The sequence below is a fragment of the Zosterops lateralis genome (assembly GCF_965231275.1).
Source record: "Zosterops lateralis genome assembly, chromosome: 3".
In the NCBI taxonomy this organism is placed as follows: Eukaryota; Metazoa; Chordata; class Aves; order Passeriformes; family Zosteropidae; genus Zosterops; species Zosterops lateralis.
The window spans coordinates 87,242,243-87,265,026 of NC_139764.1; the positions used below are offsets into that span (position 1 = coordinate 87,242,243).

At 35.9% G+C, this 22,784-nt stretch overlaps 1 protein-coding gene across 1 annotated transcript in view; it reads left to right on the forward strand.

Moving 5' to 3' along the window:
• Positions 1–22,784, forward strand: part of EYS (eyes shut homolog) — a gene marked incomplete at both ends in the record, with an annotated part of 727,941 nt that overhangs the window by 524,926 nt on the left and 180,231 nt on the right. Inside the window, one exon of the mRNA XM_083857640.1 lies at positions 4,641–4,870. Within this exon, the coding sequence (XP_083713766.1) occupies positions 4,641–4,870 (230 nt within the window). The remainder of the gene's footprint in view (positions 1–4,640; positions 4,871–22,784) is intronic.

The following is a 22,784-nucleotide window of genomic DNA, read 5'->3' on the forward strand; positions in this document are numbered from 1 at the left end:
GAACAGAGAGCGTATGGGAGAGGGAAGCACAGTTGGTTTGGGTATGTGTGCTTTTGGTTTAATAACATAACATCAAACATGACCTCTAAGTACTATATTCCTGCCATTCAGTTTGTCATACATCTCCTTAATGGCAAACAATGTAATATAAAATAAACAAGACTTCATATTGCACTAATGTCTATGTTTAGACAAGCATTTCAACTTTACATGCACTCAGCTATGAAACACAAGCTTGCAGGCCTTTAAAACTCGACTTGCTGAGCTCATTTAAAGATTAAAAACAATGTGTTGATGCTTGCAGCAAGTTAGAAGATCTCTGTGTGCATTATTGACCTGAGAAGCAGCGACAGGCTGGGAAATTGAAAAGAAAAAAACAAATATAAAATCGTGGCCTCGTTGTGGAGTAACAGTGAATCAAGTTTTGCTTGATATATTTTTGTTACACTTTGTCAAAACTTTTAACACCTCAATTACTGTTTTCCTTTAAATGCTTCCCAGCTCTTTATTCAAATGACGTTTTTAGTTAAAATTCATTGAGGCGCGGTCATTGCTTATTCACAGCAGCAGCTCGAATGGCTTGTGAACGCAGCTGCAGATGTTTGCCCCACTAACCAGCCCCAGAAAACTCTTCCCCACTTCTGTGGCGAGGCAGGGAGCTGCAGGCTGCCTGGAAGCACTGCTGGCACAAACACAGTCAGGCACCATCTAGAAGTAAAACATACAGAACAACACTGCAAAGGTTGACATCCTGTGAAAAATTAGCAAATGAGCCGGGGAGAAATCAGCCTACCAAGTAGCTTCCCTTTCTTTCTTCTCTGCAGATTAGAATGTCAACCAAAAAATGAAGGAAGGCTGCATTACTTGCACTCATAAAATTTCATTTAAAGCACACTGCTGTGATTCTATTTTAGAGAAAAACAGTAGCTTCCCATCAGAAAGGGGATGTGAAACTTCCACAGCTGGAAATCAGTGCTTTCAGTAGAGACAAGAATGCACCTGCCAGTCAGACAGCTCTCCCTCTTGTTCAGCATTTTACCCCTGACAGTAGCTGTGAACAGGTTCAGAGGAGTAAATTTTGCAGTGGTCAGATAGGATTATCTGTCATTAGAAAAATGGTCTCACTAATAGCTAGTAGTAAGAGCTTGGTTTATACTGTGTTAATTCCCCAGGTTTTATATAGGTTTTGTTGACTTTTTTTTTTTTCAGGAGTAACAGAAAAACCAACAAATACCAGTAATTGCTCCCAATAAATGTCTCCTGTAAATGTCTAAATTTTTGTGTTAACCTACTATTAGTTCAGAGTTTCTACAACATTTAAGTTATGCTTGGGAACAAAATCAATATTTTTGATTTATTTACTTTTAATCAAAGATTGTAATCCCAGCAGGTGACTAAGCATTTTTAATTTGCTGTGCTAGGAAATAGATTTGCTGTGCTTCTTGGTAGAAGATAACACATGTTAATGCATCCTTAATGCTGCACTAAATGGAATAGCCTACATGAAGTTTATGTGAATTATTTCCCTTAGGAGAAAAGTATTCTTATAAATCCAGCAATTATGTTGTTTTCATTGTATTTATATAAATGGAAATGTTATTATTCAATTCATCTAAATGGAAATAAACAGTAAGTCACTTATTTTCTTAAAGTTTCAAGCCTTTTATTAGCAAGTTCTCAGCCTCAAATATATTGCAAGTATTTATTTTCAGCCACCTTGATGACTGCCATTTTTTTGGATGCTTTTCTCTCATATAAAGTAGATGGCTGCCTTGAAATCTTCATTGCTAAGCACCACAGCATGTGGTCTTGGCTATTTTGTGTTTTAGGTGCATACTCCATCCTTGCTTAAGTATCCCATTCTAATGTTTTCCTTACTATTATGGCTCTGCACATCTTCTCTTTACTGTCACATAAGCCCTTTGTACCCTTTTGTTCTTTCCCAGACTCCACCCCTTTCTCAGTTACTGTGACCTTCTTTGGGTCCCTGTAGATATTTACTTTGCCCTGAATTATTTGTCTTCTTCCTCTGTCTACCTCCATTTCTTTCCTAACTTCCTCTGGGCATGTATCCTCTTTCTGCTGTATTGATAATTTAGAGAAGCAGATTTTTAATACTGACATTTAGACAACTTACTTACCAGGGATGTGTTATGTTTGGTGGAGTTTTTTTCAGAATATTATTAAGTTTGTTAGTACTTTCTAAAATATGGTTTTAAAAAAAGTAAATTGTTAAAATCAGTTTTCATGTAAATGAGATATATTAAAAAATTGACTTAAGAAGAAGCTAGAGAGATGCATGGAGTGGCGAATGCAATGTCACACTGAATGAATCCCCACCTATCTAGTTTCTGCAGTTGCAATCTACTGATGCATCACCCCTTTTCAATGCTTGTTTTTAAGACAAATTCCCAACTCTAAAATATGGTGAAGCAGAAGTTTTAGCTGATACAAGAGCAGGTGACAAAGAGAAAGGGAAGGGAACAGCTAGGGCCAGTATATGGGTTTCTTTTAATTTTGGTTTTTGTAAAGCAGCTTTATGCCATCATTTTCACCAAAATAAGTACAAATCTGACTGTTGTTTTTTAATATATTGCCAAAAAACACTGTCTTATGCTAACTGTGGTTCCTATAAATCATTGTTTTAAGCACTTGATTTCTATGCTGTTTTGCCCAAAATGTTAGTGATATTTCAGTTCAACCTCATCTGCCTTTTATAGAATCATAGATTTGGGTTGAAAGAGATTTTAAAGATTATCAAATTCCAACCCCACTGCCATGGGCTGGGACACCATTTGCGTGAGCAGGTTGCTCAGAGCCCCATCCAGGCTCATCTTGAACACTTCCAGGGTTGGGACATTTACAACTTCTCGGGGCAACCTAATTCAGTGCCTTGCGACCCTCACAGTAAGGAATATTTTGTAATATTTAATGTAAACCTACCCTCCTTTGGCTTAAATCCCTCCTTGTTCTGTCACTACATGCTCCTACTGAAAGTCCCTCTCCAGCTTTCCTGCAGGCACCTTCAGGAAAAGTTCTGACAAAGTGTAACAAAAATATATCAAGCAAAACTTGATTCACTGTTACTTCACAATAAGTCACAATTTTTTTTTAAATTTTTTTTTTTTTTTTAATTTCCCAGCCTGTCACTGCTTCTCAGGTCAATAATGCACACAGAGATCTTCTAACTTGCTGCAAGCATCAACACATTGTTTTTAATCTTTAAATGAGCTCAGCAAGTCGAGTTTTAAAGGCCTGCAAGCTTGTGTTTCATAGCATATCTCTTGAACTTCAGAAAATGAAAAAAGAATGTCTATCTCTAATGTAAAATTCAGTGAGAAGTTATTTTTTAATTGATAATAAGCTTATTAAATAGTCATGGATCTTCTTGGGACACTTTATTCTTTTTGGTTTTTCCTCACTATATTAAACTTGTGTGATGCATATGAGTTGTTGTGCTTGGTAAATTGGAAGCCTTATATTTGCACAGTTTTAGTGAGCCCCAAGTTTGGCTCTCTAGTAGGAACAAAAAACTGTAATAAACAGAGTTGACAAACGGGTGATACTAAACCAAAAAAGTCTCTCTTTTTCTTCACCTTTCCCCTTTCTCCCCGATATTTCTGTGAATTAAAAGATACTGTGTTTCTGTACTACAACTTCTTCCCTTCTGCTATGCATGCTTGATCTACTTGTGTGGAAGTTTCTTATAGAACTGTCTTACAAGTTTTGGTAACTTCAAGCAATGAGTTCTTTAATAAGTGAAGCCTGTGTTTATTTATCAACCATTGTTGGCATCCACCAAAAATTAATTACGAGAGCAAGTAAAAACTGTGCTACTTGCATGAAGGCTATTCCTTGCTCCCTGACAGGAAAAAATACCTTCACTGTGTTTTTGTTAGTTTTCTGGATGGGGACTTGATTTAGGAATTCCTTATGTGTTGCAATGTGCATTTTGGGTTTTCTAAAGTTCTGTATGGTTTTTGCTATTAAGTTTCTGTAAATGGTTTATCCCTACCAACCCCCCTTTCCCAAACCCGTGTCATTACCCTTACAATAGCCTCTCCCAGTTCATAGTAAACATTCCCTGATAAGACCCATTGCCACACCCTAAGGCTTGAGTGCTTTGGCAAAGGCTGGTGACTCAGGCAGGCTTCAGGTTCCCCACTCCCCTTTTGCCCCAAAATAGCCCTGCCAATGTCCCCTGTTCCTAAGTCATTCCCTTTCATTCCCAAAGGTAATGCCCCCTGTACTTGTGGGCAGGTAGCCCTAGAACAGGTGACTCACACCTGGGCCTCGGCCTGAATAAAACTTTCCCGGTCACCAGGTGTGAGTCTGCTCCTTCTTCCAGCTGGGAACACATCTCTATCTGGGATCTGGACCCACAGGAATAAATCATTTATATGGTTGTCTGAAGAGCAGGCTGGATGGGAGATCAGCTCAGAAGAAACCATGCTTATGTATTCATATTTTCTAAAGTATAGCCTGAATTTCTTAAAAAAAAAAAAAAAAAAAAAAAAAAAAAAAAAGAAAGTAATTTCTATTGAAAAAAACTACAAACTAACATCAATTAAAGCTTAAGTGCTGTAACAAAATGAGATCTCACAGGGTTTTTTTTTGTTTTGATGTATTTTCTCTCTCAGAATCTCTGTACCCACACATCTATCAACAGCATTCCCTGTGATTTCTTCTGATGTGCCTCACTTGCCTGACCCTGGAGTGCCCTCTCAGATTTCCCCTGCACTACCATCTGTGTGCCAGGAAGGGCTGTGCCATAATGGAGGGACTTGTCATCCACTCTCTCTGCCCACTGGGGCCACCTCGTTCCAGTGCGACTGCCCACTACACTTCACTGGTCGATTCTGTGAAAAAGGTAATTGTGATTAATTCTTCCTCTACTAGTTATGAAATGAAAGTCTTATTCTGATTTGGAGATGAAAAGGGGGAGGAGGTGTTGATTGCCACATTTCTCTGCTTTTCATCCCAGTTATTTTTGGTTAACTGAGAAGCAAATTCATTGAGGTAATTCGAATAATACTTATTTGCAATGTAAATTAGGTGGTATCAGTCAGCCACACTCTTAAGAGTTGCAATTTGAGTTAATGAAAAAAATTACATTATTTGTGCAAAATTGTTATGTACGGTTTTAATGTATGTTTTTCAGCGTATTATTTCTGGGCATAAGAAAGTTGACTTTCTCAAAAGACTGTTTTCCATTTCTACAGACTGGGATTTTCTATCACTGTATGAGATCCTTTGTTGAAAATGGCTTTTTTTTCTCTGTGAAAAAACTCATCTATACTTCCAGTACTGTTGCTCATAAAGCACAGATCAATCAAATGAACATATTTTAATTAGAATTTGAATTAAAAAAAACATTTCTTTTAGCAATTTTGGTTTCTTTGTAAAATGAATGAAGGCTATAAGGCAAACTGATCAATATTCCTGTTTTGTAATTGTAATTGCTTTTTATTATTGCTTTTCAGGGAGTTCTTTTTTAGAGTAAATTTCATAGCTGGCTTCAAAAACTATTTTAGATTTTAAGATACTGCAGTTTATGAATTGCAGTACATAATTCTCATAGCACTAAAAAGCATTACTGGTGTACAGGAAAAGAACCAAAAAAAATCTAGAATATGGTTATATAACTGCATCATCCTCCTAATGAGCTTCCCATGGTATTAAGTAAAAGCAACTAGAGTTAAGAATGTCCTTGCCAGACTGCCAGTGTATCTGAGCTAGCACCACCTTCTATTACTGTCTAAAAATAGATCATTGCACTCACTGTATGTGAAAGCAATCACTGACTGTCGGCTCAAAAAAAAAAAAAAAAAAAAGTCATGTGTTGCTTAGATGTCAGAGAATATTTTACCATGTAGCCTTTTCAAGTTTATAATAAATCATACATTTGCAAGTTTTCTGTGTTATAATTGAATGTCTAGAGTTTTTTCTACATATTTAGTATCTGGGAATACTCTTTGCACTTGCTTGCAATACCCTGCAGCTGTGGAAACCGCAACATGAAATAGCAAAACTAAAAAAGTGTGTTTCCATAAAATATAAAACATTTAGTTAGTGCTTCAATTAAGTGTTTTCAACATTTCAATAAAGTTTTTTTTTTATTTATTTACATACATTTTATATGCCTGAATTTCCTTCTGTGTTTCAAAGAATGCAGTTGGCATCTTTTTATCAGCATCATCTATGGTATTTTGGATGAGAGCAGGTTCTGGATTTTTTCAAGGGTTATGCCAGGAGTTAGCAATGTTCAATTTAAGCAGAAGTTTGACAGACATCCTGTGGTAGTAGGCCATATCAGTATGTGTGCATAACTGCTCTGTGGACTCCACTGGTTTCTTCCACCTGTGTCTGCTGGTCTCTTCTGAGCTTCCAGCTGATCTGCCAGTGTTCAGGGATCTTCTATGGTTTGGTGTTTTTAATGATAACTGACATAATCTGTGTTTGAATGATATTGTCTGGGCTGAGTACTTCCATGTGCCACAGACTGGGGAAAGTACCTTCTGTTTCATTGACTGAAAAAGCTATTCTTATGTTGCTCACTCAAAAATACAGCCTTCTAAGCTATTTTCTCCTTTGAACTTAACCAGTGCAGGCAGCAGAGTTCATACATTGGAAAGAGTTGACCACCAACTACCCTTCAAAGGAAATTTGTCTTCCAAGGAAGTTTATCTTAGTTGTGTAAATGGAGAGGAGCCCTTCTCTTTCTGTGGTTCTGTCTCAAAAATCATGTGTAAAAATATTACTGAATTCTGACTACCCCAAGAGCAAATTAAAAGCAAGGGACTCTTGCACTAAGTTACAGTTGTAACCAAATCTCTGATGGTTAGGACGGACTCTGCATAAGGTACAGCAGTAACCATTCCATTCAATAAAACAGAATAGAAGCTTTAAAGAAACCCGGAAACAAGTAGCTCCTTTGAAGAGCCTAACCTCAGCTGTATAATCATATCATCCTTTTAATGGTCAAACACCCAGTTTTCACAAAAATCTTTTTTTTTTTTTTTTTCCTAAGAGTGGAAGAGATGCCTTTTGCACTCCTGCAGCTTACATGATATTGAGATATTAACAGAGATTATTATTTCCACATAGGTTGTCTAATAATTCTAGCACTGGAAGAATAACATTTCTTTTCTTTTTCTTTTTTGTGTGGAGAAGACAAATTCAGTTCTCTTTTCACAGAGCTCTACTCTTGCCCTCTAAAACCCCCTGTTCAATACAGGGAACAGCCTCCTCCTTTTTCTAGTGTTACTGGGTTAGCCAGGGCTGCCGTGTCTGACATGTTCATCGGCTGGGAGCTCACTGGGGCAGCTGCATCCCAGAGCTCATGCTGTCACATCGCATCTTTATATAGATCAGAATATGACTTGATGGATCCTGTATTTCGTAGCTGAAAAGTAACCGCAGCATAGAGTGATTCTATTTAATCCTAAATTTTCATTGAGGATGATAATGAAACCAGAATTTGCCCAACTGAACTATGATTATAAACCTTTGATATTCAGAGACCTGTTCTTCAAGAAAGAAAGGAGATAAGAGCATCTGCAATAATTTTATAATTATTTACCATATACCCAACGGAGAAAGTAAATTGTCATGTATGCAATGCAGAAACTGTATTACAGTCAAGGAAATCTTCTCTTCACTCCTTAAAGGTACCTGTGATCTGTTTTAAACATGCTATTATGTATACCTGTACATTTCAGTGATATATTTTCATTAATCATCTTTGTGATTGGCCTTGTACCTACCATTAGCAAAATTTCTGCAAGAAACTCATCATGCACGTACCTGACATATTAACAGTCCCCATGGGGTACACAGGGTTTTACATACAAACCCTCTGTGGATATTCTTGGCTTCACTAGCATGGTTGAATTTGTTGATTTAATCACTATGATAAGATATGCTTAGTTGGTTAGTAACTATTTTTGTTACAGTGTATAAGAACAACTTCTATATTGAGAGCAAGAGAATGTCATTATCAGTTATCTGTTTTAACTTGATGAGCATTATTCAATGCAATTTCTTGGTTTTATTCAATTGTTCCTTGACTAGTAAACTCCAGCAGGTTGTTCTGCCCTTACAAAAATACATTCAAGTCATAATTGTCCTTATGGATACATTAGACCAAGGCAGTTTATCTAAATACACAGTGTACTTACTCTAAACACATATCTGTGAAATACCTCTAAATTACTGTTTTGGAAAATTGAAGTCTATCTCCATTTTTCTAAGGAAATAGAAAAATATGCATACAAATCAGTGTATTTGCCAAATTCAAGCTGAAGTTATAAACACAGTTATATGCCAAAGGGCCAAAGTGAGGATTTAGTATAAAGTATGGAAGGGCAACCATCTGAGGCCTCTGTTACCTTTAATACTGCTTTCAGTATTTCTGCTTTTCTATTTTTTTAGCTACAAATGACCAAAGTTAATTGGAAATTAGAAGTTAGTACAAGATGTACTTTAAACCTGTATTAAAATGCAGAATAGAAGATATGTTTGTCACATAAAATTAATCTTCATTACTCAGTGGTGAGTGCTACATGACTGCTTTCATCCAATAGAAAGGGAGGATTTTATAGATAGGGAATACTGTGAAGGGTAGTTAGTGTACTCTGCACTACCCATCTTTCTTTTTCCTTCCTGTATAAATATGCTTTTTGACTTTAGCATTAAATGTATCATTCTTTCCTTATTAAGCAAGCTGTGTTATTTGATTCATTGTGAAATTCTTCCATGAGTGGAAAAAACTGTGATGATTCTGCTTTAGCATAAAAGCAGATGGTGGTGCGTTACTAGAAAGTTCATAGCAATAGGTTTGGAATATCAGTGTCTTGCAAGTGTGAAGATAGTATATCCTTGACTGTTAATTATAAGATTAACATTTTTAAAGTCTCCAGAATTTTTAGTATTCCATAAAAGTTTTATAAATTGTTCAATAAAAAAGAGTATTTAAATGTCATGTGCTAAAACCAGGAAATCTGTTTAATTTGATATGTTGCCTGTGTATATTCTGTACATTACTTAAAGGTCAACTGCTTTGACAAAGCTGCAAAAATAGCAGTAAAATGGAAGGCTGTTGCAGTCATTTAGGTTGGAACAGTCACACTACAGATTTTGCTACATTTGTTCCCCAGGATACACTTGTTGAATATCTGATTGGTTGAGAAATACTTGATAATATCACCCTAAACTAAACATTAGAAGTTTCTTTTATAGATGCTTTTCTAGATGTTGTTCCTAACTTAACATTTCTAACTTGAGTCATTGACAACCATAATTCATCTCAGACAAGTCTGGGGTGTTTTGCTTTTATGTCTTTGGCTTTGAAAATAAATGTATTTGGTCCAGTTTCTGTAGTTTCGGCCACATTTAGAACAATCTCATGTCTCCAGTAGAACTATTTGTCTCCTAAATAACATTTATACTGTGTATGTATGATTTAAAACAAGTCTGTGATATTTTTCATCAAAGAGGAAAGTGATACAGTGAAAATGATATAAAGAGGATAAGGAGGAACAATTGCACTTTCATCTCCACATTCAGGTTTCAGTTTGAGGCCCTCAGAAAGAAAAAATGGGATGTGGTTACCCCAAAACCTCTGTTTTTCCAGAGTTCAAGGGTTCTTTCACTCATTTTTCCTCCTTCAAAATGATTTGTACCTTGTAAGACTCTGTGAGCAGGAAAAAATAATGTGTTTGAAGATATCTGTAAATTCCTGCAGTCATTAATTTGATGTCATTAACCTCAGCTTATGTGTATACTTGTGAGATACCTACTGATGTCCCACAATTTGCATTTGTGTATGTGAAACTTTCAAATGAACCCTCTAGTTTTTGGACTAGATTTGAAAAAATATAGTAAGTTTTCCCTTCTTAATTTTTAAGGGGTTTTTTTAGGAGATGGGGTTGAAAATTAAGAACAGTAGGCTACTTAAGAACAATCAGGGATTTAGCCCATAGTTAACTTCATATGCTGGATTTGATATACTAGTCGAGATTATAGCAATTTTCATAGGAAATAGCAAGCCATTCCTACAGTTTGTTCCATTCAATATAATTCAGCAGAAATATTATTTGGGTGAGCAATGCGAAAGCGAATTATATTAAATTAATTTTCTTCTCTGCATTTTCACTTGAGGATATAATTTTGCACTTTGATATCAGACAACTCAAACCTTGTGAAGTGTAAATTGTTGACACTTTATAGTACCCTGTGTCTATAAGTAATCATATTAGCTTCACAGTCACCTGCACTCAGCATATGGTCCTTGCTTTTTTCCTTCCTAGTTCACAAAATTATGAAGACTTTTTCAAGATGTCTAAAGTATCTCCAACCCAATGGTATCTTGTTCTATCAGTTTAATTTTAATGTGGGTTAATTTGCTGAAGTGCTTTTGAAATCAAAGGAAAACAGGATTTTGAGGGAAAAGAAACTGAGTTCACAAGGTAGAGGTGGAGCTATTGCAGACTAATCCTTCTTATGCTCTACTGAACACTTTTGTAGAATTTTGCCGCTTCAGAAACAAGTGTCAGTATGAGCTTTCATACAACTTAAGATTTCATTTTCATCTAATTTAGATAATATGTCTCAGAATCAGTGAAGCATTTAAGCTTTATATATATTTAATTTTAAGAGTATAAGGAACCTCTGTGATTCGTGAAATTTATGTTCAGGATGCAGGTATTCTACTACATCAGACCCAGAATTAGGATCCCTCTATTCTGTTACTTGTTTGGTCATGCATATAAGCTTATTATTTAAATTCAACCTATATCTTAAATCCCTCCAGAGGACTTAATGAAATTGTAAAAGGATGCGACAGTTTTCTAAGATCGTTAAGACTAAATACGTGATTAAACAAAAGTTTAAAAGACACCTTAATTATACCTACGGGGAAGATAATAAGAAAGAGTTTGTTGAGATATGGAAAGAGCTCTTCAAAGCATGAACAAACTCTTAAAAACTGCTGTCCCGGTGTCTGTAAAGTTATTTATGATTGCAGCTGCCATCTACCCATAACCAGTCAGCTCCAGAACAGCTGTAGAGTCTACTGCTATACCATATAATATAGAGCTATATGCTATACTGTAGAGCTATAGGGTTCTCTCATTTAACAAAGATGTAATATATATTTCATGAGTCTGTTCTGTAAAATAGATTATGGAGCTTGTTGGGCATAAGCTGCATTGAGAGATTATGGTGGGAAAAGTTAATAATTATAAAAAAATTTTATAGAGTTGTCAGTTTGCTAGTACATCCTCTGTCTTTTATTCATATCCATTCACATATAGTCATGAGCATTTAAAATAGGAAGTATTGGTTCTAAGTGTTGTTTAAAGTTAGGGGTTTTTTATTAGGATTTATTAAAAATGAGATAGCTGTAGCATTTTTCTATAAGGATCTGCATGAATGAGCATTTCTGGAAAAAACAGTCAAAGCAGTAGAAAAATCTTTGTCTCCCCATCACATAGATCAGACCTGTGAAATTTTGCCATTTATAGCATTTGGCTTTTGAATCACTATTTCTTTAATGTGGATGAATTTTTTATTCTCATAATTTGTAGGAGAATTGTAACAATTTGATAACAAACTCTATTCGAGGCAAGAACAGATAGCAGAAAAAATGAAATAATGGTGAGTTTACAATTTGCAGGGAACAAGATTTCTCCCCTTCATTTTCCACTTGAAAACATCAGTATAAAGTTGATTCTTTCCAAAGCTTGCAGTATTTTAGGCTGCAATGTCCCAGTCCTTTGAGTAATTTTTCATTTGAAGGTAATCATGGCTGTGTAAGTGACAAATACTTGCTTTAATCTTCCTTTACTTCTCCATTTATGGCATTTTCTGCAAAAACCTTATTTCAGTAATTCCTGTATTGCAGCCATTTGTTCTGTTGTGCTAACTTCCTGATAATCAAGTCATCTGCAAAAATACCGTATCTCCCCTGGTGGTATGGCAATGCTTGTTTTCCAAGCTTGACTCATTTGAGTTCTTCCCCAGGAGATACCGCGTAATAAAGCAGGTGAAGTATTGAACAATGTTTTTGTGCTTTATTATGTAACCTGTAAGAAAGAGACATAGAAGACTGTTTGTGTTTTTACAGCACAGTTAATTTAACAGTTAGTTAGAATCATGTATGGTGCTGAGTTAGGATAACAGTATGTTTTACTACCTTGACATTTTGATTTCAAGAATGCTGTGGATAAAAACAGAGGGTTTTTTCATTCCTTCATATAAGGCGTTAAGCTATGGGTCTGCTCCCAGACCACTCTTAGGAACTTTCAGCTAGCTGAGAGAGTGAAGTGAGCATCAGGATTCTCTAGAGACCTCAGTAAAGTGTCCTGCTCAGGACCATGTCACCTGGCCGACCCTTTCATGTCACCTCCCAAGGCCAGTGGCCATTTTGTAAGGATGCTGGCTACTTGGGCAACCTGGCTAAAGAGAAAATGCCTTTGCTGTTTCCTGGCATAAGCATAAACTTCTGACTCAAGCATGAAATCACACATTATTTCTAATTAAGAGTGCCTGATACATTCCTTTTCATCTATCTTCATGGAACACTGATATCTGCATTTACATAAAATCTGTAACTGCTGGTGTTTAAAGAGGAGAAAAATTTATAATATGGGTGTTAGGAAGTCACCGTTGTGAGGCCCCTCAAGCCTCCAACCTCCTTCTGAGGAAGCCACTTCTTTTATGTAATACAGAAAGCTAGTTTTTCTTTCCACCATTGTACTTTCTTTATATTTTTGTAATAACTGTTTGGGGTGATAAAACAGACAATTAATTATACAGCAAAAACATTTTAGTTATTTAGTATTTTACCTATCCAGGAAATCTAGGAGTCAGAAGGTAAATTTCCTAGTAGGACAATATATACTTAAATTCTACATGGATATAAATCAGTTCCGTGCAGAACATGAAGAGGTTCAAAACTTGTCAGCATGTGGAGTCTCTCTGTGTTTTAGTGCAATTACTGAATACATCATCCAACAGAGCAAAGATTGCTCAAACAGATCCTCTGTTAAGATTCGTACTTCGAACAATGACTTCCATAAATGAAAACAATTTTCCTATGTGACTTGGATTTCCATTTCTCAAGAATTTTCTTTAATGGATTTTTTTGCCCTATACAAGATAAAACTAAAACTACCATATTATAAGTAAATAATAAAAGACACTTGCATATCAAATACTATAGAAAATATGAAAATATGAAAAACAAACTCAGGGGAAAAAACAAACAAACAAACAAACAAACAAAAACTTCTATTAGCTTCTACCACCTAAAAAGGAAAACTATAGATTCATCTGACTGCCAAAGCTGTTTTCCAACACATGGCATTATTCTTAATATCATCTTATGGAAATTGTAAATGAATGTTTTTACATTTGTTTGTTTTTATTCATATGTAAAATTGGTTTCAGCAACTGGTGAATGTCAGTAAAATAAAGACCAAAAATCAAAGATTTATATGAGTAAAATGTGTACAACGGGTACAGCCACAAGCTTTATAAGTTTCTTTCAGAATGTAACAGCAGAAGCCCAGTCCCTGTTGTACACTTGTGTCTTCACATGCCTTTTCTCATATTAAAGGGACTATGCTACTGAGTTTGGGGTTTTATGCAGCACAGTTGCAAAATTAAAAAGGTTTATCACTGCAGGTTTGTTCAAGGTTTAAATTATAGTGTTTTTGTTGTAATAGAAAAAACCCATAAGGTGGAAGTGTTCTTACTAAATAGTGTAAATGTGTACTTCAATGAATGTCTAGCTAAAAACATTGTAGAATTACTACACAACCCTCCCTGTTTAGAGATTCTTACACAGGAGTTTTACAGAAACTCAAATTAATTCTTCTCTTGATATAAAAGCATTTTAAACCACTCATAAAACAAAAGTAATGTAGAGAAAAGGCACAGAAAATCGAGATTTTCCATGCATTAAAAATACCATGTATGAAGGCACCTTTCATTCTTTGTTCTTTGAAATCCAGCAGACTGCATAAATTTCTTCCTCCTTTAAAGTTTAATTCAGAGAGACTCGAGAGGAATTGAGAATATGAAATTAATTTCTGGATGATCACAATCAGTCTCCCATTTTTCAACACTTCTGGAGACCAACCTGAGAATAAGGGAAAGAATGTCATCCTAGATTTAAAGCCTGAACATTCCAATGAATAATCCAGCCACTGATGCCTGTGGGCCTAAAATTTATCCAGAGATGCTGGGGAGGTAAAAGATTTAAAAGGAACAGTAAAAATAAATTTTGTCAGAACTGAACATTTTGATCCAAAATATTGGTGCAAAATTTCTCTGTTTCAAGAGTCGTCCTGGGAGTTTTTGTTTGTTTTGTTTTGTTTAGGATTTTAGGTTCATTAAAAAGGTTATTAAGCCTTTGGTCCCAGTTAGATATGCTAAAATAATATTTAAGAAAAGAAGAGGGGAACAAGATAAAGGAATTATTTCAGTGCACTTAACAGCAGTTAGGATAGATTTGTGAGGTTGTGTGATAGGGCAGCTGAACAATGAAAATATTTTTTAAATACTAATTTGAAAAAGTAAAATAAAATGAGCAGTTATAAAGAAAAGTAGTCATCAGTATTATACTTAATCTAGCTGAAGTTCTCTTAAAAGGGTAAAGAAAAAATTCTTGGACACAGGAATGCTAATGAAAACTCAGAACTCTCTGAGGAAGGAAATTACTGTTTTATATTTGCCATTTGCACAAACTCTTTCATCTTGCTGTGTTAATCATCCTGTCTCAGTGCAGGGAATGCCTGCTATTTTGTTCTTACTAAAATGAGGTTTCAAATGGAGCTTTACCCGCAGCTGCACCTGTTTGCATTTTCTGTTACCTGTGAAAAATACATCAAATGTTTGCTGCATTTCCAGAACCACAACATTTTTCATTCTTTCTTCTGGCCCCAGTAGCAGCATTTTGAAATCCTGCTGCATTGTTAGTTTCAGAAGCAGCAGATTAATTCTTTGCTATTATATTGTTGTAGCTTATTTTTCACATGAACAACTTGCCAAAAACTTACAGGACTCTGAGTAGTGATGAAGCTTACTTGTAATAATCAATAAGGCTTAGTCACTGTCTATGACATTAAGGTTTTTATATGTTCTGGAAATATTTTCATTTATCTACGTCACATTTTTTTTTCTCATAGCATGGCTGTTTTCATTTTCTGCTCTAAAAGGTGCTCCCTTAACAAAAAGTGTCCTTCCCCTAAATATTTGATTCATAAGTCTTTTAAAAAGTTAAAATCAATATCTGTCTACTAAAAAAATTAAAAGGGAGGGCAAAAAATGCTGAAAGCATTTATGACAATACTGGGAAATGTCATTAAAAGTAGATTCTTTGTTGAAACAAGAAATGCCAGTTCTTACTGACCCTGACCAATGCTGTTTCTCCTTTTCTTCCTTAGTGTTATGGTGCAGACCACATATACTATATCCTTTTTTTATTTTCTGGCTTTGTTCTCCCAAATGGCAATAAACTACTTATGTGCTATTGTGTATATTTGTAGAAAACACAAAAATCTCTATATTTCAACTTCATGATAGTTTTGTATCTCTTCCTGCCACCATTTTTTGTTTGTTTGTTCTCCCTCATTTTTGTTGTAGCTGTTACAGTCCTTTTTCACTTGCCAACCCCCCAGGGCAGTGTGAACAAAAATAAAAGAAGCTGACTCAGCATCTCCTTTTTTTTTTTTTGAGCCCCATATAAAAGGGACATTTTTATTGTCTTCTATTCGACAATTTCTTTGCCACAGAATTACAGAAGGAACCTCTGGAGATCATCCAGCCCAACTTTCCTGCCAAAGCAGGGTCACCTATAGCAGGTGACACAGGGGACATACTCAGATGGGTTTTGAATGTCTCCAGAGAGGGAGATTCCATGACCTCCCTGGACAGCCTGTTCAGTGCTCTGCCACTCACAGTGTGAAGAAGTTCTTCCTCATGTTGAGATGAAACTCCCTGTGTTTTAGTTTATGGTCATTGCTTCTCATCCTGTCACTGGGCACCACTTTAAAGAGCCTGGCACCATCCTCCTGACTCCTGCATTTGAGATATCTATACACATTAATGGGATCTTCTCTTGGTCTTTTCTCCTCTGGACTAAACAGACCCAGCTTTTGCTGTCTCTCTTCATAAGAGAGATGCTCCAGACCAAATCACCTCTGCTGTACCCTTTCAGTAGCTCCTTGTCTTTCTTGTACTGAGGAGCCCAGAACCAGACACAATAGTCCAGGTACTAGGGCTGAGTCACTCTTATTTTACACACTCTTCCCCTTGGGTAAAAGTCTGCTTCCTGGTGTGTGGCCACTGTTACAAACTTCCATCACTCCTTTTCTAATCCAACTAAGTGGAAAACATTTCTTATTTCCAGTCCAGACCAGTTGAATTAATTAGTTAAAAGTTAATCAAGTTAATTTTACGGATGCAGCAAAGGGTATGTGAGCATGTTGTGCATCAGCTGCCACACTGCTTCCAGAGGCAGTCTGAGCCATGAAGCACACACCTACACTAACATTTCTCTGAACTAACCTGCACATTTTGCATGAGTCAGCAGAAGATGTATTCTGCGATTCCAGAGTTTCAACAAAGATACTCACTGGTTGTGACTACAGGTGTTTGTAGTGGCCCCTGTGGTGGGGAGGTCAGGTCAGTAGAACTGTTGTTCCCCATTTAATAGGCAATCTAGGTGAGATTAGAAATGAAAGTGAGATTCTTTGCTACTGATGTGTTACTAAATGCTTAGCAGATAACATGCTTTTTATTTAAATACTCCTTCAATATTCTTTTTGCTTTTATGTGCTATCTACACATAATTTGTTTTCTGCTGTTTTGCAATTCATCTATAACTGATAATGAAAGTAACTTTGAAAATGAGATAATACTTGCTACAACACCTGAATTCAGTTCTCTCTTGATAGTATTTCTTGGTACAAATCTGCGTGCAATTTCAGAACTAGTAACATTTAGTCCAAGTCCTACTTAGACTTTTTTTCTTTAAAGTACTTGAATGTTTCCCTATCATCATCACTGAATGAAAACTGAACTATGGAGTTTCTTTCTTTATTCGTGGAAAAAATGAATGGGTTTGGACAACATGCATAGGAAAAAAAAAAAGTGAGTTTTCCAATCAACACTTCACTAGGTAGCATTGTGAGGTCCTATTTATTTCTTTTTCTAATGGGATGTCTGATCATGTAAAGCATTGGCTTGTAAAAGCCAATATACTATCATAGCAAGCAAGGGATTCAATTTAATTAGCAGCCATTGTGATCTTCAAAATATTTTTTTTTAATGGGAAAAATGGGGAAGGGAAAAATTCCATGAAAATTTGGAGTTGAATTTTTTTTAACATATACACCACCTAAATGCTAGGAAATAATTGAAGAATTTGAATAAAAATATGTTCACTGCTATCAGACAGATTATTTCAGAAAGTATATCTGAATACTCGTGTTACAATTTGACACTAGTAGTCACTGTGCTTTATTCATTCTCTCTTTGACCATAAAGCCTATGGCCTGTACTTTTTGTGTTCTGATGGTTCCATAAGCCCCTCTCTGGAAAACTGTGGGAGCCCATTTCTTATTTGGTTTTGTGACCACTGGATCATCACATGTATCACACAGCAGAGCATAGAATCCACCACCCAGCTTAACTTGATGCTCTGCACATGTCACATCAGAGCTACAATAAGGACAAAGGAAAGGGGGAATGGATTTAAGGAGGAAGAGTACATATATTCTGAGGTGAACTGAATCACTCAGAGACCACAAAAACAGTTTTCTTTGGCTGTACATAGTGGATTATAAAGCTGAATCGAAGGTAGCAAAGAAAAATACCCTCACTAAATTGGATTATACAAGAAAGAGTTTGACTTGAAAGAGAGAAATTTTGGAGATAGATGATGTCCCGTAGCATTGCAGAATTAGTTTCCTGAAGCAAACTGTTCAATTGTTTGATATTAACAGTAGAAGTGGTACTTGTACTGACAGTGTTCAGTGTAAGGGAAGAAATAACAAAGCCAAATATATTGAAAGAAAGGTAAAATGAACTGTCACAAATCAAAGAATGCAACTGTTTCTAAGTCAACACAGTGTATTTGAGGAAAGAAAGAATGATCAGATAAAGAAGTGTAAAGAGCATCCTTGCCTCTACCTCCAAGTAAACTTAAAGTCATTTCAAAGGGCAAAAACCTATCCCTACGAGCAGTTTAGGCAGAGTATGTCAGGACATTAGAAGCAGCTCAATGCACAATGCATGCTCTGTATTAAGTGGTTTTGCAGTTATGGGTGTATTTTATTTTCTGTTGTAGTCTGAAAAATTCAGTGCATGACACAGAAACTGTACTTTTAAACAGCATAGGACACTAAAAATAAAGCTCACCTATATTCTTGAATTAGCTTCAGACTCACTCTATGACCTTGGAATTCTATTCCTTCACTGCAATTCTTGCTGCATTTTCTTCTCTAGTTTTGTTTGTTCGGGGAGTTTTTTGTGGGATCTTAATGAAATGATTCTGCTTGTTAATTGATAATTCACTTGTCCATTCTTTACCTAGATAGCTTTTAAGATTTCTGGAGTTGTCTCAAGGAGGTCCTTATTTACATCCTTTCCTAATCATGGGATGTCTCATAATTCAGATCAGCTGCCTTTGAAAGTTAATACAATGTCATAAAGAGCAGGAAGCTCAATGAATTAGCAGGTGCTGTAATGTGTCAGGTCTCAAACATATTCCACCAATCATATTCCACAAAGGTTAATTCTAAATCAATTTTTTCTGCAAAGGATTAGCAGATGACCCAGAGGGAGTCAGTGTTCTTGTAGTCCAAACCAACTGTCCTTAACCTCATAGACACACTCATGCTGACAACGCTTGTCAATAGAAACATTAGATTGTGGATAGAGATACTTCTGATCAACAGTTTTAAATCCACTGCTCAGTATCTAATACCACAGAGTATCTGATTCATTATATATTTTCACAGAACATGAGCTCTTAGTTTTGTTTCTCTAGAACAGCCACTTTTATGCCATCGGTGACTTTTTTTTCTTTATTTATTTTCTCAGAAGAAAATTTCTTTCCTCAAAGATTTTAAAATTTAATGCATTAATGGGAAAAAGTAACTTTAGCATTATTTTGCACTGAACAGTTTTTAAGTTTCCTATATTAGCACACTCCAAATATATTGAATATCCATAATCTATTCTTGGTAATAAATCCTTTTTGTTATTAATAGAAAGTATGCCTGTCAGTAATTACATAAATGCAATTTCTTCCAGTTTCAATGGACTCAATTGCACAAATAATTTTTATAAACCTTTAACTTGGTGCATCTTTCCTTGGTGATTGGCTGACACAAGAGAAAACATCATCTTACAAGTTGGATACACAGCATATATTCAACATGTTGAGAAACCTATAGAAGCTCTGATGTGCTTTCTCTGGAGAGAAATCTAAATTCAGAATTTATCTGGTTTGGTATAGATTAAATGAAAGAAAATCCAGGTCTTATACTATAAGTGTTAGTTAACTTGCTATAATATATGTCTGGTTTATGATACGATAATTTTTCATATCATGTTCCAGATTATGTTTCCTTATTAGCCTTTTGAATCATACTTTGACCAGATGCTGCATGATTGCTCCATTCTATGCATGTCCTTATGATCAATGACAGATGGTCATGCTCTGACTTTATCTGAAAAATCACTTGTCTTGAAGAAATGTGTGAAGAAATCATGAATAATGTCATTTTATTAGCGTATGAGTTCATACATTTGGGAGAATTACTACCATCTGTGTGCATTAGTGCAGCATCATGCCTTGTAGATCAGATCTGATTCATGCCCTGCCAAGTTTGAATAGAAATTGAATTACTCAGTATTTTTCTGCATAAAGATCATGCAGACAGGCCTCTGTATGTCCATCCAATTGCTGCTACCAATTGCTGAATACCAGAAATACGCTGTCAACACTTTCATATATGTCTACATGCCAGAGGACTTTGATTATGATCATATATAAATAAATTCAGTTATTTTATTATATGCCATATTCTCCACGAGGATGAGGAGAGGATTTGCCTAGAAGTTGACCATCCCAAACCAGATCATGTTTCCTGTGGCTCACCCATCAGGTCTACGAAAAACTGCAGTGGAAAACATTAGCAGACATACTCTTCTCATACCATCAGTGGAAAATCAAAGGCTCCATAGGACAACGTATCTTTTAAAGACTTGGGACATAGCTTTAGGTGTGTATATACTTAGACTCTGATTAACTCCTAAAACATGGATGTCTTGCAGGATTCAAACAGTTGTTTTCTAGAGTTCAAATCCATTCAGGTCCCTATGGTTTCTTCCGAGCTGATCTCCAGCCAGCCCTGCTCTTCAGATAACCATATAAACAAGTTATTCCTGTGGGTCCAGATCCCAGATAGAGACGTGTTCCCGGCTGGAAGAAGGAACAGACTCACACTTGGGGATCAGGAAGGTTTTATTCAGGCCAAGACCCAGGTGCAAGTGAAGTTTTCTGGGGCTTACCTGTTCATAAATACAGGGGGCTTTACCTTTAGGAATGAAGGGGAGTGACTTGGGAGGGCTATTTTGGAGTGAAAAGGAGAGTGGGGATACCTGAAACCTGGCTGACTCACCAGCTTTTGCCAGAGCACTCAAGCCTTAGGGTGTGGCAATGGGTCTTATCAGGGAAGGTTTACAATGAACTGGGAGAGGCTATTGTAAGGGGAAAATACAGGGATCAGGGAAAGGGGGATGGTAGGGATGAACTATTACAGAAACTTAATAACAAAAACATACAGAACGTTAGAAAACCCATAATGCACACTGCAACAGCTCCCCTCCTCAGCATTCTTCTATTCCATTTGAATCTCCAATCACAGAACAAAGCAGCTCTAAAGATGGACAATCTTTTACAAACATCACAAACAGGTTCACTTGTGTCCATCAGAAAGCCATAGGACCTGCAGTATGAGGGATCTTTTTCATGTTATTACAGAGATACCTCAGTAGGTTTCCAATTCCAGTTTGGTACCTTCCATTGCAGAGAGTTTTTAAAACTGAAATAGAGCAATTAGACATTAAATTTGGTCAAAGATTGTTTGACTGTTGCCAGCTTCACTATTTGTGTCAAGCAAATTTCTCCCATCCTCTCTTAAACTAAAATTATTGGCAGTTTTGATTTTAAAGAATAATTATTAAAACCTATTAAAGACCCAGTCACTACTAGGAACTTAATTTAACATTTCCAGCCTATGGAACTGTCTTAAATGAGTGACAACATGATCCCTCATAGACTTAACATTGAAAGTCACAATTTGGATAGCTGCAGTATGGATAGAAAATAGTTTTCTGAGCTGTGATTGCACTTGTTATTTATCTTCCTTCACACAAAATTGCCGTCTAAGTTGTTGAAAGTATTAACGGAAATACATTTTAATACAAAGTCTTAATGTATCAGTACTATTTGCCTTTTTTTTCTTTCTGTGTTTTAAGTGCGGTAACAGCTCTCACACATTGTGTTATGTTCTAGTCTTCTGGCTTCAAAAACTGAAATCATCCAGATATTTGTCAGTACTTTTTGCAGATGTCTCAGAAAGGAATGAAAGGCAAAGCTGTCTGAACTCAGTCTGATAAGATCATTTTCATCTGAATGAAAACTTGCTATTGAGTAGTCCATCACTTGGAAGTCTCTTAGCCAGCACACTCTGGCATCACTGGAGTATGTGTTCAGTTTGAATATTGATACAACAGCTGCAGGCATCTGTTTATATTTTATGAAAGCTGTAGTCACTGGATCTTAAAGAGGTTGAGATAATATTTCCCTGTTTTGTCCTCTTAGCACAGTATACAACAATTTTGGTGCCTTTTCCATGAAAAAGAATTCAAATAAATCTTCATACAAAATATGCACAGTATGTTTGAGTCATTAGGGGAATATACCAGTAGGCAACACACTTTGAAGTATCTAAAATGAGGTGATTAATTTCTTATTTTCGAATGCATGTCTCAGAAATTATGAGAAAGTTATCTACTGTCTAATTGAAGTTATGCAGATATTTGAGCAGTAATTTACAGAACTTGCTTTTTGACTTATGTTTCAGTCCTAGATGAAGTAATGCGTAATAGGGTAATTTTTGCAACAGGAGAATGTTCAGTATATGTGTACAAATTAAACATTTGATGAAGAATTTGCTGTATTAAATATGCAAATTAAACTTCAGGAAGACATGTAACTGAATTAGCACTGAGAAGTCCTTGGTATTCTGTAACTTACTTGGGAGATTGCTTCAGAGAAAAGCCATGAAAACTTCTGCCTAAGAGAACAAAAATCTTTAGGTAAAGTTTGATGAGAGAAGTATTAATAATAGTCACCAAACTAGGGTAAAGTAGAACAGGAAACTTACTCTGCTTTAGTGCTATTGATTATGGCCTCCTAGAATGCTTCATTATCAGCCAACTATGCACTGCTCATAAATGCATTAGAGTTTTGGGACAAATCAGTCATGGTTAAAACTGGCAGTTTAGTCCCTAAAGACAGACAGTGTGCAGAGCCTATATGTGTGTGGTCCCTCAGTAACATCCCTCTTGTACTTCTACTACTTTCCAGATAATTTTTTTACAGACTATAAAGTATTTTATTGATTGAGTTGTGAAAGTTGTAAATGTGATTTATGAGTTATATTTGATTAAAAGTGTGGCTGCTCTGAGGGACACAGGGA